This window comes from Vombatus ursinus, unplaced genomic scaffold (genome assembly GCF_900497805.2).
Source record: "Vombatus ursinus unplaced genomic scaffold, bare-nosed wombat genome assembly UNPS02014786.1, whole genome shotgun sequence".
Lineage (NCBI taxonomy): Eukaryota > Metazoa > Chordata > Mammalia > Diprotodontia > Vombatidae > Vombatus > Vombatus ursinus.
Genome location: NW_020954564.1, coordinates 18136040 through 18158905, shown reverse-complemented (window position 1 = coordinate 18158905; position 22866 = coordinate 18136040). Strand labels below are relative to the sequence as shown.

General features: G+C 37.9%; 1 protein-coding gene across 1 annotated transcript in view; it reads right to left on the bottom strand.

Moving 5' to 3' along the window:
- Window positions 1-22866, bottom strand: part of LOC114046880 (GTPase-activating Rap/Ran-GAP domain-like protein 3) — a 196900-nt gene that overhangs the window by 86734 nt on the left and 87300 nt on the right. Inside the window, exons 13-17 of the mRNA XM_027867466.1 lie at window positions 21284-21390; window positions 17030-17145; window positions 14891-14995; window positions 11266-11340; window positions 8954-9065 (exon numbers count right to left, since the gene is read on the bottom strand). Of these exons, the coding sequence (XP_027723267.1) occupies window positions 8954-9065; window positions 11266-11340; window positions 14891-14995; window positions 17030-17145; window positions 21284-21390 (515 nt within the window). The remainder of the gene's footprint in view (window positions 1-8953; window positions 9066-11265; window positions 11341-14890; window positions 14996-17029; window positions 17146-21283; window positions 21391-22866) is intronic.

Here is a 22866-nt window from a genome sequence, read left to right as displayed (position 1 = left end):
CCTGCAGCTTATTTTAATGTTACTTGTCTTTCTAGTCAAGGAAGGAGATGAGTTTCTCTTGCCAGAGCTTTCACAAGTCTGTATAGTGAGACCATTGCTCTGCTCTCCTTATTTTGGATGGAAGGTAGGTACTTCCTTCCCTGAGGGGTCCATCAATGCACAGTGAGCTACACTGGCAGCTAGATGTAGGCAATTAACGTTTTCTCAAAGCTAATTAAAGAGAAAGTAATATCTACCAAATCAAGAATTCAATTCTGTTCCTCCTTATACCAAAGGTCTGAAAATGAAAACAAACAAACAAAGGCAAGCTGGTCCTTTTAGAATTTTCCTTTTTATAAAATACAATATAATAAGATTTTGTGTAACATCATTAATTGATTCTGTGGAAACATGGGTTTAGATAAAATAATGTTATAGAGGTGGCAGTTAGTTCTATATGGAAATTAATGCCATGGGGGGTTCAAGTGCTAGCTCAGATCACCAGCTGTCCAGTCTGAGTTTCATGTATCAGGCTGAATAACATTATAGTGGGGTTGCTTATAATGTTTTAGTAACATTTTATTGTAAAGCCCTCTCTCCAATGTCTTATCACAGAATGGAGGTGGCCTTGAGTTCACAAAGGCAATGTCAATGGACTGCAAACTCTGTTAGGCACAACCAAACTGGAAAGATTTTAAGCATAAGCCAAGTGATGTACTATCATGTACAGATAATCCTAGCCAAATGTGGAGAGGCTCATTACTAGAAGATTGGCCATTATTAGAAGTAATCTTTTAGTCACAGCAACTTATAAAACTGCTTACTAATACTTGGGGGTGCTAGGATCCACCTGAAGAGGGAGAATCCACATCAATAAAATCAAAGAATCTTAGAGGATTATCTATAAGTATTGTGAATCAATATTGGTTATGACAACGTTTTGTGGAGGTATACCTATACTTGAAAATAAAAGGTTCCTTTCTTAGAATTTTGACTTAGGATCATATTGTTAGAATTGGGATGGATCACAGAGGTCATCTAGCCCAACCTCCTCATTTAACATATGAGGAAACTGAGGGCTGGGGAGAGAAAGGGACTTTTACAAGGTTAATCAAAAAGGAGGCAATCTGTCAGACCATACTACATTAGTAAGGGTCAGAGACAGGTTGGATACCTAAGTCTGCTCTGTATCTCATACTCTTTCTATGATACCATACTGCCTCTCTCTCAAGGTGGTAAACATTTTTTTCTCTTGCATTTCATATAGGTGTACCATTTCAATATATACTACTTTTGTACTTCAACTATTCTCTCTATGGGAATTATAAATACTTTACTCTATCCAGGAAAAATAAACATTCTTTTAAAAAAATGAAATAGCTGAAGAAACAATTAAAATGAACAAGTAACAGAAAAGGCAAGTTAACAAAAATGTTTAGGAAGAATATAGATTATGTCTGCCTTAAGGTCTGAATCTAATGAATAAAGTTTAGCAGGGATAATTAAAAAGTCCTTCACTTGTATTTTTAAAAATCAGTAGTTCAAGATGGGGAAATATGTAGAGAGAGAAGTTTCTGAAAAAAGAGCTAGAGGTTTTCATGATCTGTAAGCTCGATATAAATCAAGAGTATGATATGGGAACTCCCAAAACTAAACTAATGGTATTTTTTTTTTCGGTTGGGACTTGTGATTGTTGATGGGAAACTCTGAATGAGTAAAGGCCTTCTACCAGTGCTGAAAATGGTACTCTGAGAGAGTGGCCTGGAATACTGAGAAGTTAAGAGACTTACACAGAGTCACATTCCAAAGTGTTTTACTTGTCTCACATTTAGCTGGTATATGTCAAAAGGCAGGATTTGAACCAGGTCTCCCTGACTTTAAGGCCAATTCTGCCTCTAACATAATCTAGGCTGCATTAATAAAAGCATCATAACCAGAAGAAGGGCCCCAGTAAATCACATTTGGAATACTGTGCTTAGTTTTAAATGCTATGCTTTAGGAAGGATATTGACAAGGTGGAGCCGGTACACAAGAGGGCAACCAGGATGAATAGATTTTGGGGTACATGATAGCTATTTTTAAGTATTTGAAGGACTTTTGTGTCACAGAGGCAGCAGATTTGTTTTGCTTGGTCCTACAGAGCAGAAATGGGAACTAGGGAGAGTCAGACTTTAGCACAGTTTAAGAAACACTGAAGGGGTCACAAGTGGAAAAAGTTTAAGAAGCCCTGGAGAGAATATCTTGAGACATTCCCAAAGTAGAACGTACTGTTTGGAGAAAAACTCAGACTAGATGATGACTTATCGGGATGTTGCAGAGGGGATTTCTGCTCAGGTGCTGGTGTGCCTAAATAATCTCTGAATTCCCTTCCAACTCTGAGATTATGATTCTTTGCCCACACTTACTACACTTAGGATTTCCTTTAGAGTATTTGCTGCTCTTCTAAGTGCCTATTAAGTGTGTTCTCCACCAGTGCACAGAGGAGAGGAAGGATTACTAAATCAATTTCATAAGGGAGAAAATTTGTCCTAAGCTTAAATGAGATCTAGAACAATGTAGATCTAGAATGCTGTAAAAATTCCACAATGACTCTTTTGCCATATTTTTACTTTTTCCTTATTATTTTTTCTATTTCCTTCCTTTCCTTCTCCCTCTCTTCCTCTGAAGCTTCCTTTTCTTTCTCTCTCCTTTTCTCTCTCTCTCTCTCTCCACTGCATTCAAGATTTTCATCAAAAGACTGTTGTTTATTCCTATTTAGAAAAGTTAGGAATATTTCTGAGAGAGGGACAGACATGAAGCTGTCAGAATCATGAAACCTTCACCTTCCAATGCCATACAATTTTAGATCATTTGTAGCAGTCTTATTGAGATCTGGGGTTAGTCATGCTAGTAGCCTTCATAGTTCTGATTAGTCTCTGGACTTTTCTCAGTTACAATTATTAGGTGAAATATTATGAAACTGATGGCAGCCTCTACTGCTGCCAGTCATTCCCCTCTGCTGTCTACCTTAACCTCCCACAAGATAAGGAATTCCTCAGAGATCACTTGAGCCACTTCCTTTGGAGAGCTTTTCTGAAAGAAAGGTGTCATCTCAGGATTCTGCAGTACATTTCCTGTCTCACTGGAGCAATGTGTTATTGGAGTTCAGTTAATGTCTTCTATTAACTGGTTTGGCTGAACCATTATATCATTACTTGTTAGAGGATTTTAGTGCAAAAGGCACTGTGTTTCCATCTTTTATATAATCATGGCGTGAATGAGAAAAAAGTCACTCTAAATAAATGTCATATAACAATTTATATAGATCATGAAATAACAATTTAATATTACAAAAAGCATGCATATATAGCAAGCATGTATTCTATACTGAAAATCTTTTTTCATGTGACTAAAAACTATATATGGAAATGGTTGAAAAAGTTAAGTTTATGGGAACAACAAACCAGGCTAACCTGGTCACATAGAATAATATCTTTCGTCAATCTATTTCATAAATACACAAATTTTAGAATATCTTTTTCTATTAAATAAGAAAAAGTACAAATCAGATTTAATCAGATTTCAGACTTCTCTGAAAATAGTTTTTGCTACTCATGAACTACAAAATTATCTTGGGTAAAAATGGCTTTATGGCAAATAGAATATATCCAGCGCACAAATCTATTAATGAAACTGGTAGAAATGGGACAGTGAAATATGGAACTTACTCAAAATAATATTGGTAGATTCATGGGCTGAAACAATTTGCATGATAAAGACAAGCAAAAAATGAGGAAGGAATTATAAGACACTACAAGCTAAAAGCACATCATTGAGATTCGTCCTGCTTTGTTGCTGCTGGATGTGAGAAAACAGGAAAGCATGATTTTGTAGCGGGCATGTGAAGAGAGTACGAATGCCTATATTTATGCTTTGGTCTATGCATTTAGACACTCCTATTTAACAAAGCCTTCTAATTCAGAAGAAATTAATTTTTTCTTGGCAAGTCATAATAATTCTTAGACTTGTAAGACACACGTCTCCAATTCTAGTTACATAATGAGGATATAAGTAAGATGCATCAAATGATATTTATGAGGGGGTGAGGGTGGAAATGAAAGACAAATCTAATCTATATATCTGAGCAGAAGAGAATTATTAGAGGTTTTCTTTGATTGAGCTTAATATAGGCTAAAATTCAGAAGCAATTCAAATACATGTGTAAATATTTAATGTGAAGGAAAACAGGTACAATTTACCAATACTTCTCTTCAGTAAAGTAGACTAATATAAATGAAATGAGCATTTTTGCCACTAGTTTAACATAAATTACTTGTCCTGGAATGATGGTTATTTTCAAGTTTGTCTTAAGGGATGTTTATAACCACCAATGAGGCTTCAGTAGATTTAGTATTTTATATATAGGGTATAGTAGGCATAGTACTGTGGCTGGAAATGAGAAGAACTGAGATCTAGACATAGTTCTGCTACTCACTAGTTATGATCCTAGACAGACTGCTTGATCTCATTGGAGCTTTGGAGGGTGGGGCTCTACTCCTAGCTCTGCCACTTACTAGTTATGACCCTGGGCAGATTGTTTAATCTCCTTGGGCCTCAGTTTCCTCATCAGCAAAATGAAGAAGTTAGACTATATGATCTCAATAGTTTCCAGTTACAAAATTCTATGATTCTATTAATCTGAACCAAAAAAAATGAGGATTTTCATTATTTTCTCCTAAACTAATAAATATTAAAATTCTGTGATCACTTTGCATTTTCTACAATTAATGAAATGAAAATTCATAAATTCTTAGGAATTCAGCATTTGGAAACATATGCAACTAAAATAGATACTAAAATTTAACCTATTTTAAATAAGGATAGAACTATGTTAGTTCTCCTATATGGCACCTTCATGTATTATAAATCATAGCCCTTACATACATGATAATGTACATAATACCCTATTATAACACAGAAAACCTATAATGTGGATGTTGTCACTGTCCCTTGACCACAGTGTTTTAGGAGGTTTCTATGAAGTTAAAGTATGATCATTAGTTGCATGTATGTGTCCTAACTGCAACATTTGGAAGTCATCATTAACTACAATTTTTGAGTTCATGGCCTCAATAGCAAATGGCAGTGTGGCATTATGGAAAGAATATCACACTTAGAACGATGAAACTTGAGTTCATATACTGGCTCCAACATTCATTAGTTGTGTGACCCTTGAAGACACTTCACTTCTCTGGGTATCAGTTTCTTCATCTATTAAATGGATATAGCAGTCTTTGCACTACCTATGTCACAGGATTGTTGATAATACTTTGTAAATCTTGACAAGACATAGGCGATCATCACCATTATCAAATATTCCCACTAAATGTTGGCCATCTATTAGAAACAAAAGCTAACCTACTCTAAAACTAGATTTTTAAGAGGTATACTGTTTTTCAAGATTTTAAGTTTTGGGATAATATAAATAAAACTATGGGCTCTGGAAAAAATCCTTTTAAAGGTTAATGTTTTTTCAGAAGAAAATATGATCAGTCAAATTTTGTTTTCTGGCACAGACTTATTGCCAAATTGTCCTTGTCTCTAAAAGTATTTGTCTTTGCTCATCAACTATTGGTCAGGAGATATATCATTGTAGTTGACAGCTACAATCCTCAAGATGGCAGATGATATGTCTTTGCCACTAGGCTATGCCTAGTAGATATAGGCTATGCCTATATCATGTATGGAAAGAGGTAAACTCATGCTCTTGATGCCAATCTCTCTGCAGCTTTACTTGTAGGGAATGGCACTGGACTGAAAAAAAGGGTAGAGACTAACAAAGTGCCTGCACTGCACCATATACGGCAATGTTCTACCTCCCTATCACACACAGGAGTATAGTACAAACACTAAATGTTTTCTTTAAGTACTCTTGCCCTGTTGCAAATCTGCTTGTTTCCATAATCCTCTTGAATGCAGGTTCTAAGATTCTGGATCCTTCTTTCAGAAACATAATATTATTCAGGAGATGGAAAGCTATACAAAAATTTAAAGAAGGGCAGGGTAGTCCCTGAGACAATGATTTAATATATCTGTTGGTTTCAGATAAAATCTCTGAAGCTGGCCATGCGGTCACTGAAGAGCTCTACCCACAGATTTCTTTTTGTGTATGGGGACTTGTGACTTAATTGGTGTAGGGAATTCTCAGGAAAGAAATTCCCTGTATGAAAGCAGCTTAATAGCTCCGCCTCAATTTATGGTCTTAGAAGGTTGTCTGGGGGTCACCAAGAAGTTAAATAACTTGCCCAGGGTTGGTTATATAGTATGTACCTCAGGTAAGCCTAGAACTCAAACAGGTATTCCTAGACTTCGTAATTATATGTTATGCCTCTAAAATCCAGAACATCCAGGCCCCCTTCTGCCTTTGGTGAGTTCCTCCTGATGTCTCCATTTTGTGTGTGTGTGAGGGGGCCCAAACTGGCTAACCTTCATTTCTTCCTCAGTTGTGTTTTAGACTTTCCAGACTTCAACATCCCCTCCACCCCATGTGGGTACCTCCTCTTTCTGGCTGCCTTTTGTGTGCTTTCTTCCCCTAACAGGATATAAGCTCCTTGAGCGCATTTTTGCTCTAGTCCTTAGCAAAGCACATAGTAAGTGCTTAATAAATGCTTCTTGACTTTTCTATCCATTATCCTATTTGTTGATACCTCACCATTTTATTTTCTGAGTAAGCAGATATTTGATATATAGTTGGTTCTTTGTTCTTTCCTACAGTTCTCCCTTTCATAATATTTGGTATTTGCAGGGGTCAGAGGGGTAAAGGGCATGGAAAACTGAGGACTGGAAGAAGCACAGTCCCCATGTACGCTGTTGACATCTTAGATTTAAGCAATTCCATCCAGCTATTTTAGAAAATCAGGGAGTTCATAAATAAATGAGGAATGTTTTCTGGAGTATAAGACTCCTGCCTAAACCTGGAATTAGGGTCCCCCTCTGGAAGCTGGAGGATGATGGGAAATTTGCTCTCTGGGCAAGATATAGTGTGGCCAGATGTAGGTAGGAACAGTGATGAGGGGGAATGGTTTCAATAAGTGGACAAGTATGATAGGGATTCCCTTCGAGCAGTGGTACCAAACTCAAAGAGAAACAGGGGCCACTGTATAGGGCATAAGGACCTTTGGCAGTAGAAGGACTTAGAAAACCACATATTAACATTATCTAATTCTACTCTATTTTTATTTATTCTGTTTATTTATTCCAATTATATTTTAACCTAGTTCTGCTGGCCGTGTGTTTGACCCTTCTTACTAATAACAGTAATTCCAGTCTTCTGTCAAACAAAAATAACTGGAGATTTTCCCTTCTGTGTTGGCAAAGACATGCTGGTTAAAAGACAATGGGCAGAGAGAAGGAGAGGGCAAGAGGAGAGAGACAAGGCTCACAATGCTAGCTCACAATGACCAAAGGAGCCATAGCAATGACAGTGCCTGGTGACACCTGCTGGAAGAACTGAGGAACTACCAGAGGGCTCAACACCTACTGAGCCGCTAAGGGAAAGGAATATGTCTATTTAGGACTGTGACTGGGAATTTACACAGATCTTTTGAGAAAAGGTTGCTCCTTAGGAAGTTGTGATCTGTTTTCTAAAGTTTTCTGAGTCAGTAAATAAGCATTTGTTAAACATCTACTACGTGCCACGTACCTTGCTAAGCACTGGAGAAACAAAGAAGGGCAAAAAAACAGTCCCTGCCTTGAAGGAGTTCACAGTCTAAAGTGGGAGACAACAAGAAGATGTACAAACAAACTATATATAGGATAAATTGGAAATGTTCAACAGAGGGAAGGCACTAGAATTGAGAATCAGGAAAGGCTTCCTGTAGAAGGTGGGGTTTTAGCTGGGACTTGAGGGAAGCCAGGAAAGCCAGGAGGCAGAGATAAGGAAGGAGGGCATTTCAGGCCTGGGGGACAGCCTGAGAAAATGCCGGGAGTACAAATGAGACATGGAGTGTCTTGTGCTAGTAACAGCAAGAAGGCCACTGTCACTGGATCTAACAGTACTTGGGGAAGTATGAAAAGACTGGAAATACTGGGGGTGGAGCTGGGCTAGGTTATGAAGGGCTTAAATGCCAAGCACAGGATTTTTTTATTTAATCCTAGAGGTAATAAGGAACTACTAGAGTTTATTGAATAGGGTGGGGTGTGTGTGTGTGTGTGTGTGTGTGTGTGTGTGTGTGTGTGTGTGTGACATGATTAGGACTAGAGCTTTAGGAAAATCACTTTGGTGGCTGATAAAACTTTCCTTTTTTTTTGATATTGTGAATTCTGTGCTACTGAGGGGAGTTAGAGAGTGATTTTTCTAGGTTTCAGGTACAGGAGGTGGTGGGGGATAATGAATGGGAGGTAGTGAGAGAAGTGAGAAATCTTCCTGAAGTGTACCTGAATCTTTCATATTGTGAGGGCCTCTGCACACAGGTTACATATGCATTAGCTGGTGGTTGTTTTTGTTTTTACATTTTAGCTGTGATTTCTTCATATTGCTTTCAAAATAAAGCAATTTTAATAAGAAAATGAGAATTTATAGAATTTCTTAACAAGTTAGACTGAAGGGAAAATCCAGTCATTTAGTCTATCTAATTTTACAGGTGAGGAAATTGAGGTCCAGAGAGGTTGAATGATTTGCCTAATGTCACACAGGTAGCAAAAAGCGGAGCCAAAATTCAAACTTAGGTGTTCTGTCTCCAATTCCAGTGTTCTCTTTCCACTAGACTACTGGTTAAATGATTTGCTCAAGATCACACAGTGAGGGCCAGAGTAGAGACTTGAACTTTACCCTTTGACTTTAGGGCCAGGGTTCTTTCTACTATATTGTATTTAATTCTATGCTAACCTCACTAAGGTACAGAGTAGTTTAATAGCCTAAAATGAATCACATTCATCATTGTCAGAAAATCTGTCACACAAATATAGACATTTATAGGAGCAACTACTCACTAACCATCTACTAGCAAGACGCCAGCATCTGTAGAGACCAGCAAGGCCTGGCCCCAGGAATCTGCGCATACAGCTTCATGAGGAAAATTACTGCAGAAACACTGGGACTCCCAAGGCTACGAGACAATACAAGCATTGAATAGTAAGTGCACCCGAAAAATCAAACCACGGCTTGTCAATGGAAATGTTCAGTACCATGGCTGAAACAGTAACACAGATGCCCTTATTGAACACTTCAAGATTTAAAAAGGATTAGGAATTTATTAATTTTCTTGAGGAGAAAAAACTCCTTTCAATTAATTCATTAGAAGAAATCTATTAACATGTTTCTGTGGCTGTGAAATATGTTTTCCTATATTGTTGATTTAACCCATTTTGCAATTTCTGGGGGAGTCAAAAACTTTACAGAAATTAACTACATGAAGAGATAGTTTCTCTTTCCCCTTGAAGTTGGATCAATTGATGTACATTTTCAGGGGGAGATGAAAGATGTTTGGCTTTCATTTCACCACGAAATGATACCCCACAACTTTGTATTAAATGAAAGAGTGAATGTATAGTGCTTTGCAAACCTTAAAGCACTATATAAATGTTAGCTATTATTATTATTTGTAAGAAAAAAAGTCTGCCTCCTGTGTTGCTGATTCAGCAAAAATATCAAATCATACATCACACATGAGGTTGATTCTATTTAAATAAAACTGCTTCTTGAGCGACTTAACATTACAAAATCTAAAAGAGAAAATTAGCAATGCTTATAGGAAAAGGGCCCATGAAAATACCTATATTCCTTCAAACAGAATATTTGAACTGTGTAGACTGTTTTTCTTAAGTTAGACACTCAGTTTCATTTCAAACAGAAAGTACCATTTCTCATGTAGCCACTATACCTACCTTTAGACAGGTCAAGTTACATCATAGTCGTTCAGGGGCCTTCCTTGGGAGTGTTAATAATTCTTTTGGGTGGTAATTAACTTTCAAATCATATTGCTTAGGTTCTGAAGTGTCCAGACCCAAAGGTCAGAGTGAGTTTGGGACGACCTTGATTACCCCAGCCAAAATATAACACTGTATCTTTATTTTTGCTTTCACTGAGACACTGGTGTCTGAGAATGGTTTCCTTATGTATGTAAAACTATAGGATGCTTATGTGTGTATGCATGTGTGCGTGCGTGCATGTGTGCACTTTTATAGCAATAAAAATGAAATGGCCACTGAGGGGCTACTGCATATAATTATTAGGCCTCGGGGTAGAGGCACTTTCAGAAAAATAAAGCAATTTTTCCATATGTAAAGTCAGAGGCAATTGCCAAACATCAAAAAAGAACCCCACTGATTGGCGAGATGCCCTTTTTGGATTGGTCTTTTGATGAATACAAAGATTAGATGGTAGAAGAAAGAAGCTATAGAACTGCTCTCTAGCAAAGGCAGTGCCTACTTCTAATGAAAGTTTAATTTATTTTTCATGGCTAAGTTGTTATTAACTTGTAGAGGAGTATTTTAATGAGGCCATGAGGTAAAAACTCAGCTCATTTATTTTTATGCCTTAGACTGTGTAGTAATCTTAATACACAAGCTAAGACTTAGCTTCCCTTGGCTAAGTCCAAATACTGAGAGTTTGTGTGACTGTAGCTCACAAAATGAGGGCTCTCCAGGAACTTGACAAAATGATTCTCTCAGGACTAATCCAGGTCAAGTTGTTTTGAAAGCCCAGTTATGCTTTAGCATCCAAAGGCACATGCAGACAAGAGGCAACTCAAACCGATAGACTTTTCTGTATTTATTAGAGTCTGAAGTCTTGAAGTACCAAGGGAAAGAAAGCCAGTGGAGGTTCTTAAGGAGGGGAATGATTTAAGAAGGGTGTTTGCTTCATGCCAACTTTCCCTTTGTGAAAGAGCTGGTATCAGGTGCTAGGGATAAAGAGACAAATAAAACTTAATCCCAGCCCTCCAGGAATTTAAAGTCTAAAAGTGGGGATAAGACATGAATAAAAATAACTGTGCCACAAGGGAAAGTGTGGTAAGTTTACAGAAGTTCAGAAAGAATGCTCTGATAAACTCTAGGCAGGCCACAAGAAGACCAACTGGGACATATGAGAAAAGCATATGGGAGACCAGCAGCTAAATGCTGAAACAAACAGTTTGAATTGCCTCTGATAGTTCATTTGACTTCTAGCCAGTATGATTTCTGAATTGTTTCTGATCATGTGTCAGGAACATCTTTATCTTCTACCCCAGCAAAAATTTCATTTCTCTGAATAATTTCAATGTGTACAATGTACACCTGCAGACTAACATGAAAATATTATCAACTCACCTCTTTTTTACAGAGACCTGAAGTGGCCAAGCTAGTTGGAGCATCCCCTCTCACGATGGTTTTCAGTTTCAGTGCCTTAACAGGACAGATAGCTCGTTTAAGGTGTGTTCATATTCAGTTTAGTGAGAGAAGGATAAAAGGTTATAATCTGAACAATGACAACAGTTGACATTTACACGGTGGCTTTTCAGTTCAACAAAGTGCTTTCATAGTCATCACCTCTTTTTAATTTTCATAACAACTCTTTGAGGGAGGTAGTGCAAACATTATTATTCCCATTTTACAGAAGAGGAAACTGAGGCTTAACTAATTTGCCTAAGGTCATAAATCTGGTAAATGATGGAACCTGAACTTGTCTCCAAAGTCCATTCATCATAAGAAGATGGGTAATTTTAGGTTCAAGTATTCAAATGCCCTGTACTGTTCTCTTAGTGAATTTGGATAATACAGCTATTTTCTAGCAAGTTTTAAATAGTCACGATCTCTTTACATTGTATTATAACATAACTCAAATGTTTCAATTAATTTGCATTCATTAGTACATTGGTGCCTCTCACTCCAACAAATGTTAATTATGTGCCTACTACGTGAAAGGTATTGTGCTCTGTGCTGAAGATACAAAGATGAAAAAAAGGTAGTCACTACCCTCAAGAAGCATGCTATTGACCAGAGGATCTACATGATGATTATCAAATAAGTATTACAAGATTAGAGTGTGATAGAAGGAAAAGAGAAATCTAGAGTTTGGTGAAGATTTGAGAGCAAGAATACTTTAGCTGAGAGAAGCAAAGATGACTTCATGATGGGGTAGCATGTGAGCTGGACCTTGAAGGAAAAGAAGGGATTCACCATTGAGGGATTTTTGTAAAGAGAGTCAGCTCTCCCATGTTTGTGCAAATGCATAAAGGCAGGAGGTGGCAGGATGAACTATGGAAATAATTAGCAGTCTAATTTGATTGAAACCTAAGAGTATATTAGAAGTATGAAATCGGCCTGGGAAGGAGGATTGAAAACAGGCTGTCAATGACCTTCAATGTCAAGCACAGAAATCTTTTATGGACAACAGGTGGATGCTGAAGGTTTATAAGCAGGGTGTGACAGAGTTAGAGCATGTATCAAGATGATGATATGTTGAGCAGCTTTGTGAAATATATCAATCAATCAACTGGCTGGGGAAGAGTCAAGAAGCAGGGAACTCCACTAAACTGTGGATAGGAGGCTATTACACCAGTTTAGGTGAGAGATGATGAGGGCTTGATCTAAGGCAGTTGAAGAGTGAGTAGAGAAGGTTGGGATGGATACAAGAAATGGAGAGGAGGGAGGATTGACAGAACTTGACTCCTAACAGGATGTGGAAGGTGAGGGAGAGAGGAGAGTAAAAAATGACCCTGAGGTTTTGAATCTGGGTGCCTGAAAGGATGGTGTCTCAGATAAAAGCAAGAAGCTGGGGGAGAGCCTAGTTTCTGGGAGGAGAAGGAGGAATTCAGTATTGAACATGTTAAATTTGAGGTGCTGGTGGGAATGGAAATGTGGGACTGGAGCTCTGGGGAGAGGTTGGGAGGTAGATTCAATTCACTTCAGGGAAGCCAACTATGTGTAAGACATTATGCTAAGTGGTAGGCTAAGCTAGGGATACAGAGACAGAAATGAAAAAAAAAAGTGTCTGGCCTCAAGGAGCTTACATTCTACTGAACTGTGGAACTGTAGATTTTATTAGATATGTAGATTTAAGAATCACTGGTAGAGAGGTGGTAATTGAATCCATGGGAGCCCATGAGATCTAAAAGTGAGAAAATAGAGAAGAAAAAGATGCTGACGATTAAGGCTTAAGTGATCAATTAATCAACATTTATGAAATGCCTACTATGTGCTAGATACTAAAGACCTTACATCTCATTGGGGCAAACAATACATATACATACAAATAAATAGAAAATATATACAAAAAACATAAAAGGTAATTTGGAGGGTGGTATCCTTGGAGCTGGGTGGGGGGAAATCAGGAAAGCCCTCATATAGGAGGTGATGGCTGAACTGTGCTTTGAGGGATGCTAGAGAATCTAAGTGGTGGAGGTAATGAGTGTATTCTAGGCATGGAAGACAGACTCATGAGAAGAGAGATTGAACGTGGGAGAACAGATATGGGCCACTCTGTGTAAGGAATAGGAAAGAAGTCCAATTTGGCTGGGCCATAGAGTGTGTGAAGGGGAGTACTGTGTAATAAGTCTGCAAAAGTGGATCAACACCAGACTGTGAATGTCAACTAGAGGGGTTTGTATTTTATCCCAGAAGAAAGAGGGAGCCACTGCGACTTTCTGAGCAACAAAGTAACATATTTAGATTTACACTTTAGGACTCTCACTTCGGCAGCTGGGTGGAGGACAGACTGGAGATGGGGGAGACTAATGAAGAAGTTATGTCAATAGCAGGATAAAGGTAATGAGGGTATGAAGTAGAGTAGCAGCCATGTGAGTGGAGGTAAGGGGACAGAAGCAAGAGATACTGTGCAGACAGAAGACTCTGCGCTTGATTGGATATGGGGAAGTCAAGGGTGACTCTGAAGTTGTGAACATAAGTCACCAGAAGGATTGTGGCGCTTTGGACAAAAAAAAGTGAAGTTAGGAAGACGGGTGGAGTTGGGGTTCAAACGTAATGAATTTTATTCTGGATGCATTGTGTTTGAGATGTCTTTAGGATATCCTGTTTGAAATGTCTAATAGCAAGTAACATGGGGATGGAGTGAAGGGGAGAGAAAGGCTAGTTCTATAGCTCTGGGAGTCATCTGAGTAGAGATAACTGAATACTTGGGAGCTTATGAGATCACTGAGTCATCATCAAAGTCATCATTTGATCTTCATCAAAGAAAAGAGAGGAGGCCCAGGACAGAGCCTTAGGGGTACACTTATGAATCAGTAAAGGAAAGGAAGAAATAGTCAGGTAGATAGGTAGGAGGTGAACCAAGAAGAGTACAGTCAACAAAGTCAAGGGAAGAAAGAATGTCAAGAAGGAACGAGTAGCCAGCAATGTCAAATGCTACAGCAAGACCAAGAAGGATTTGGCAGCTCAGAGACCAATGGCTACCTTGGAGAGAGCAGTTTCAGTGAAGTTTTGGGAATGGAAATCAGACTGAGGGATTGAAGCATGAATGTGTGGTGAGGAAATATAAGCAGTAAGTGTGTACTATGCCTTTTTAGAAGCTTAGAAGTGAAAGAAGGAAGAGATATAGGATGATATAATAACTTGAGATGATATTGAGGAAAGTGCTTTGTAAACCTTAAAGCCTCAGGGAAATAGAAATTATTATTATTATTTCTTAAGTACTATGTCCACTATATACTGATCTCCCATTAATAATACTCCCTCTACATATACAAGTAATAAAACCATGAAGTCCATTTCACATATATATTACCCAAACTATTTGATGGAATATTGCAGGTATCAGATATGACTTTTGAAGCCTATCTTACCATACCACTTACAGTAATCCCAGGGGGACCCACTTAAATGGCCTGTACTATTTTATGTGAGCCTTAAAAAAAACCCACTAAAATTTCAGACATTTTGGAAAATTCAGTTTGAAGAGACTGCCTTGATGCAGAAGTCATTTCTAAATGAAACTTACCTGTCCGATTCTAACAAACTCTGCCTGACGGGCTTCCTCTTTCTTCCGGGCTGACTTGGGTGACTCTGGTAAGACATCACTAAAAGATCGTCTATTAAGCATGTTCTAAATAAAAGGAAACAAGTCAGTGCAGCAGTTTGGTGGTGGTGGTGGAGGGAAGAGCACAGGCTTTAGGATCAAAAGGCAGAGCTCTGAATTCAGTTTCTGCTACCTTAGTATCAGTGTGACCTTGAGCAAATGACTTACCTTCTCTGGACCATAGTTCTCCTTATCTATATAAGGATCTATATTAGGGATCTTATATGATCCCTCTAAGGTTCATCCCAGCTCTAACCCATGATGCTATAATGACTAATTGAGGATATTATTCTAAGGTCTTGTCCTAGGTCTCTGCTTATTTCCTCTGAATTGTCAGTATTATTAGCAGAGTTAGGATCAGACCCTAAGTTCTGTCCCTAAGCAATGTAACCACCGAGAATGGAACTATCTGATAATAATGATTCACATTTCTATGGTGATTTAAGGTTTACAAAGTCCTCCCTCAAAAACAACCCTCTAAATTAAGTAACACAAATATTATCTTCATTTTACAGATGAGCAAACTGAGGCTGAGAGAAGGGAAGTAAATCACCCAATTTCACACAGTTAGTGTCAGAATCAGATTTTGAGCAGGAAGCTAAGTGGCACAGTGGATAGAGTGCTGGCTCTGGAGTCAAGAGGACCCGAGTTCAAATCCAGCTTCAGACACTTATTAGCTGTGTGACCCTGGGCAAGTCACTTAACCCTGTTTGCCTCAGTTTCCTCATCAGTAAGATAAGCTGAAGAAGGAAATGGCAGATCACTCCAGTATCTTTGCTGAGAAAACTCCAAAAGGGCTCAGAAAGAGTTGGGCACAGCTGAAACAACTCAACAACAGTTTTTGAACACTGGTCTCCTGACTTCAAGTTCAGTATTCTTCCCAATACACCATGAATCTCCAAAGTCTCTTCCAACTTTACATCCTATTCTATTTTTCATAGGCTATAATCCTTAAAATATAAATTATATGAATTTACACTGACACAATTATGATTTATTGGTATCAAATAAAGGATAAAACAAGGATATGTATGCTAGAAAAGGTATTTGCCATTGTTATGGAGATCTAGCATAATGTCAAAGTTAAAACAAATATTCCCTATAGATGATAAGGAACTAGAGATGCTTCTGTTTGTGTTTGTGGGTGATATTGTGCTAGTTATCTGGAGTCCTAGAACACTCTAGAGCCATAACCATTCAAAAGAGTTTAGCTTAACCATCCACACAGGCAAGATTAAGTAGATGAAGAATGCTTATGATACAGATTATGACATGTAGTGATATGGAAAATGGACAGAATTCATCCATTAGTATAAATATCTTGGACAGACAGTGCAAATGGATGAATTGGGCCCATAACTGAATAAGAGAAGAGCAAGTTGGATTGCCTTTGGGAAACCACAAAGCTCCTTTAAAGAACCAGAAACAAAAGAAACAAAGGTCTATCTTTTTGGTATCAATATTATGCTGGTTGTTGTATGTCTGTGGCCCATGGAACACTATAGTTACAGAATTAATGCATATCACTCAAAGGGCAATAGATGGGTGTGAGCAGGTTGCAGTGCATAAAAAATAATGAAGAAAAATAGAAAAAAAGAAATCATCAATAAAGTATATAATAACAATTTTTTTAAAAGATGGGCTGGTTATATGGCAAAAGTGAGGCATAACTGATAGGCCATATATTCCACTGTTCTCTTGCAATGTCAGGAGAAAGTGAGAAAACTACATAATTGAATATCTATGGTGAATTTATGGGAGGAGTGAGAGAACCATTGTGCAGGACGGTTGTCTACCTGGCATGGGCATTGTTGGCAGGAATGTCCACATTAATATGATCACAAATTTATTTGAGAACTACTTATCACAAAATACACCATTACCTTACTGATAGCGTGAAGATAATTCTACACCTTTTACAGTCATTGTTCAGTTTTAATTTTAAGAATGGAGGCAACTAGTCAACTTTGCTAACTCAAAAACCTTTTGCTTGAATTCCTCTTTCTGAAGTTCTGTTCAACTAACTCAGTTCCTATAAGAAGGTGAGGACCTATGTGTTACCTTGTGCAGATCTGGCATCAGATCCTGATATAAAGATCGAATCAACATATCCAGAGTTCGCTGTCGTTTCTGGGCAAATGTTGGAGTTTCCAAGGTAGCTTTTTCACCATTAATTACTAAAATAAAACAAATTTAAGAGGGAATACAAAAAGAGTAAATCAGAAATTAAATACCCCAAAATCTCCAATGAACATTTAAGTGCTTAATATGTGCAAGACACTGGTTTAAGTGCTGGGGATAAAAAACAAAAACAAAAGTCTCCCTGCCCTCAAGGAGCTTACATTCTACTGAGGGATACAACACAAATACAAATAAAGACTGCCTCCTTTAGGAAGTTTTCCTCAATTAACTACTTCTAATTCAATGATATTACTTTTCCTTTTAGATTACATGCCTTTAATATGCTACTTTTCTTATTATACTGTAAATTCACAGAACACAGAAATTATATCTAATAATTAATATTAGCTTTTTTCCTCATAGTACTCGGTCATTACTGAAAGGGACTGAGCTAACAAGATGTAACTTAATGGAACTAAAGGTAAAGATTTCCTCCACTAAAATCCTTCTTTGATGCCTCATTACAGTGTGGCAATGATGCTGGGCTTTTGAAGGCTATACCAGTGAGGCAAAAGCTCTGTTAGTTCCAAATGGGCTGGAAAGGCTTCAGGTATCAGCCCAGAACCCTATGGGATCTGAAAATCAGTCTAGTTACATAGATACTCATCACTAGAAGACTGGTTATTTGTTGGTGATTTTTTTTTTCAGCCAAAACATTCACACAGTCTATTCTAGTGTAAAGGGATTACAATCTGCATTAGTGGAGGGTGTACTTATATCAATAAAACCATAGGTCCCTAAATTAATGTCATAAATAATGTCATAAAATTCTATATTTTGGTTAAAAAAAATCAGTTGCACAAACACAGGGAGGGAGACCTGGCTTAAGAGCATTTTATATAAAAATAACCTGATAATCGACAGATATTAGCTAGTCAACACCACCTTATGTTTGTGTATGCCATTTTAGAGTTTTCAAAGAGCTTTCAGAAGCATAATTTCATTTGAGCCTCAGAAAAGTCCTGCACGCTCAGCAGAGTTGGTATTATGATCTCCAGTTAACAGTCACGAATGCCAATAAAAATGTAGAGGGCTTTAAAAATTAAACTGAGGGTCAAGGGAAGATAAAATAAGGTATAATACCGCTATTTAGAATGGCTGAGATAATGACAGAAGATGATTGAGAGAAAGCAGAACTACTCAATGCATGTTATTTCTGTTTTCTTTATCAAGGAGAACGATCTTAAAACTGGAAAGGCAAGGGTGGCAGTGATTACTAGGGAACTGAAGTTAAACAAAAATGAAGAGATTGTGAGATAGTACCTGCTTCCTTCAACGAATTCAAAATATCAGGCCTGGATGAACTACAGTAGATGTGATTGCTGAATTGCTATAAGGGTTATCTCCAAGATAGTACTTAGAAAACTGGAAAAGTGTCATAGGACAGAAGGCAGACAGATGTCTGAATGTTTGATAAAAGGATGATGGTAGAGTCTTCATACTCTAAGCCAAGGAACTTGATAGGAGGAGAGAAAAAGATCATGTATGAGGACAGAAGAGTTTTGAAGTGGAAAAGAGAAGGTCTGATGGTGCCCATATGAGGTAGCTTCAGTCTCTTCAGGCAAGAAAGAGATGAGGTGATCTGCTAAGAGTATGGCACAGGCCAGCAGTGGGATGGGGAGAGATGACTGGAGAAAATAATTAAAATAGGAACTAGGGGAAATCACTAAGGAGCTACTGAAAAATGAATCAAAGGACTGTGAAAAAGCAGGGAGGGGCTACAAGAGGTTAAGTAACTTGAATATGCATCAGTTGAAATCACTGGTGCTTCATGACTTCCACCAGCAGCATTTCAGGAACGTCAGTAAAGTAGGTGAGGATAACCAAAGATTGGGAATGAGCATAATTTGATATAGTAGGTCAAAGGGATGATAGAATGGAGGGCTGTAGTGAACACATTACTGAAATAGCTAAGTATAGGGTCCAGGCAGGTAAAGAAATAAAAGAAACAAAAACAAGAGTGTTAGACTGGAAAAATGCAAAGATATTGAAGAAACAGAGATCATAACGAGGATTAAACTCAACTTTGTCTAAGACTGAAGGAATGGGAGAGGTGGAAGGACTAAATGTTGTATTTGTGGAGAGGGATTTCAGAAGATATTAGAGGTAGAGCAACTTCAAACGCTGGTGAGGTCGATGGTATGATATTTAAGTGGTTACCTGCAGTAGAAAGATATAAAGGCTACTAGGGTTAACTGAGGTTGAAGAACCATAAGGTAGATGGATTATCAATGTGGATCTTAAAGTCACCAAACATGATAGTGGAAGATAGGATGGATACAGAAACTAGACAAGATGGTGTATTGTAGGAAGAGCAATCTGGCAACAATGTGCAGCTATCTGGAATATTCAACTAACCAAAGGACTCATTCACTTAGTTTTCTGGATAGGTGGAAGTTTGCTACAAATACCATGTATTGTGAATGTCACTCTTATGAAAGTCAAGTTGTTTTTTTTTTTAAACTACTTTGTATCTATTGGGTGGCCTCTCCTTTAAGCAACAGGTCTGAGACAAGCAATCTGGAAGAACTGTCACTTGCCATTTTTAGCTGCCCTACAGATAGAAAGTAGATGCCAATGTTGTTAACTGTGTAGATTTCCAAAGAACAAAAATTGTAAACTCCCACAATATTAACATTTTAATTTATAAATCATATACATGTTCTAATGTTTTCTTGCTTCAATTTTTATTGAAAAATGTACTGAAATACATAGACTAGATTAGAAGGAGTGATTCCAGAAGACACAGGTGAGGAGTGAGAACATTCCAGGCATGGGAGTCAGACTGTGCAAAGGCATGGAGACAGGATATGGAAAATCATATATGGGGAACAGCAAAGCCAGTATGGTTGAAGCATAGAGTATATAAGGGGGAGTAATGTGTGAATGGCCTGTAAAGAAAGACTGGAATCACCTTGTGAAGGGCTTTATATGCCAAACAGAAGAGTATGTACTTTTAAGTGGCAACAGGGAGTCATGGAAGCTTCTTGAGCAAGGGTGTGACAGTCAGACCTGTGCTTTAGGAATATCAATTTGGAACACGTATAGAGGATGGAAGGGAATGGGGAGAGACTGGATGCTGGGTGATCAATAGGAAGGTACTGCAAAATGAAAGGTTGACTAGGTAAGGATAAGGTGTGGAAAAGGAAATGAGGAATAAGAAAATGATTCCAAATTATACAGGAAAACCTTTCCTAGTTTTGACACTGAAAGAGTAAAAATTCCTAGTGGAAGTTTCAGAGGATTGACAAGAACATTCTCAAATGGGCTGGCAAGGTGGAATAGTGGGAAGAACATTGGTTTTGGAGTCAGAGGGCCTTGGTACATCATCCTAAAACTCTGTTCTTATAACCTAGGGATCTTGGGTGAGTTTCTTATAAGCCCCAAAGTCCTCCTCTGTAAAATAATGGGGTTGGACTGAATGATTTCTAAGGTTCCTTCAAAATCTAATGTTTATGATCCAAACTTTTCTTTAAACTCTAAACTGCCACGTTAAGCAGTCAGTCTAACAGGAAAAAAATTGGGGGGAGTGGGGAAAGTCACAAGTTTGCCCTTTGGAAAGGGGAGGTTGGGCAAAATATATAAAAGAGAATATATATCAGTAAATACAGTATATAATTCGGAAGATCTGTCTGTGAGTAGAATCAATCCCAATCCACCACTGAAAAATAACCATTTACACTGATTTATCTTGATTCAGGTCTCAGGAACCACTCACAACCTCAAACTTAATCACAATCTTCTCACACAATTCCCTAAGCCTTGGTCCCCTGCCAAACCCACACATATATCCACAAGGACAGTCATACACTAAAGCAAAAACAGAGATGGACAAACCGAGGACAAAGTGTAAAGAAAGGTACATGACTTGATGGACAGAGAAGAGGTAAATGGAGAGGTAGAGAGGTCAGATGATCTGTATGGGTAGGACAATGGGTAAGTAGTCAGCAAAACACCCACAGAACAATTGCAGAAAATTAAAAACTACTTTACAAAAAGTTTTTACAATGCATGGAGATGCATAAGAGAGATGAAGTTGCCTTATGAAGTCTCATGAAATAAAATGGCATAATACATTGTGACGTAGACCAAATAAGGCTTCCAAAAGGACCTAAAAAAAAAAAAACAACTTACATTTCACTAGCAAAAAGTCCCTGAATTCCTGGTGATCTGTAAACACAGGTGGGGATGGCAAGGGTGGGCCAAAAAGGGGCACACTTTCTTCTGAAAATATTTTCAGCCTATGGAAAGAACATTTTATAATTAATTGGACCTCTTTTCTCTAAAGCACTGACTGTACACACCAGAATTTGTTATGTTAAAAAAAAACCCAATTCACATCATATAGGGCTTTCTGGTTTACAAATTGGTTTTCTCGCAACTTTATGAGTAAGCTAGTGAAAGGATTATTGTTCCTGTTTTACAGAGGAGGAAACTGAGTCTCACAGAGAAGTGACTTGTTAGAGGTCATACAGAGAGTAAACAAGAACAGGATTCAAACCCAGGTCTTCAGCCTCCAAGACTAGCATGTTTTCTACTACTTCTACTGTCTCACACTACTAATTAGTTCAACATTCTTCTTTCTATGAGATTTGTATAAATTATGCTTTGTGTGGTACTTTGAGAATACTTCTATTTCTTATCCCACCTGAGAAGCTTCTTTGGGGCATAGAGAGCATTTTCTTCTACGTTCAGTGGTCCCATTCAATTCAATTCAACCAAACATTTATTGAATACCTACCATATACAAGACTGTGCTTGTGGTGCTAAGACAACGCCATGCAGCCTATAAGTGTTCAATAAATATTATTGGTTTAATATAATAAGCCTTCAGTAATGTTTTCCTCTGAGACCTCATCTGGGGGGTGGAGATGACTCTGGGTTCTCAAAGCCTGTGGCATGAAACTCAAAATTTAGACAGTTCCTACTGAGGTAGAAAGGCTTCAAGTATGGATCCAAATATAAATCCTGTGTCTATCATCTGAGGTTTAGCTGAGGTAAATTAGTAAAGCTCATCCCCAGAAGTTGGACATCAGGTGATGATCTACTTTGACCATAGAGTAATTAGACTGTCTACTCAAGGCTTAAGAGGAGGCAGGTGTGATCTGCATCAGTGAAGCATCACCAAATCACCCAGGCAAAATTAAAGCTCCTTAAAGAATTTGAAATGTGAGAATGAAAGGCTAAGGCAACAAGGATACACACCAGGGGGAAGGGAAAGTCAACTCTAGCTAAGTCAAACTTTCCTCATTATGATGTGTAACAATTTCCTGAAACACAAACACTTTGCGTCCGAGATTTGGAGCACAGAACGAGTCTTCAATAAACCTTCCTTTTTTTTTTTTTTTTTTTTTTGTTTTGTTTTGTTTTGTTTTGGCTAGGCAATCGGGGTTAAGTGACTTGCCCAAGGTCATACAGCAAGTTAAGTGTCAAGTGTCTGAGGCTGGATTTCAACTCAGGTCCTCCTGATTCCAATGCCAGAGCTCTATCCACTGTGCCACCTAGCTGTCCCTAATAAACCTCCCTTTCCCAAAGAGATGATGACCCTAATCAAAAGCTACTATACTTGGGTGGCTATTCCAAATAAGTGCAATCAATATAGTAGAAATTAAATCAATGGCTTAAGAAATTTTAATAGCAAGAATCTGATTAAAAGCAATGTTGGCTTCAAAAATAAGTGTAAGAAATAAAGCAAATAATTTGGTTAAAGTTATAAC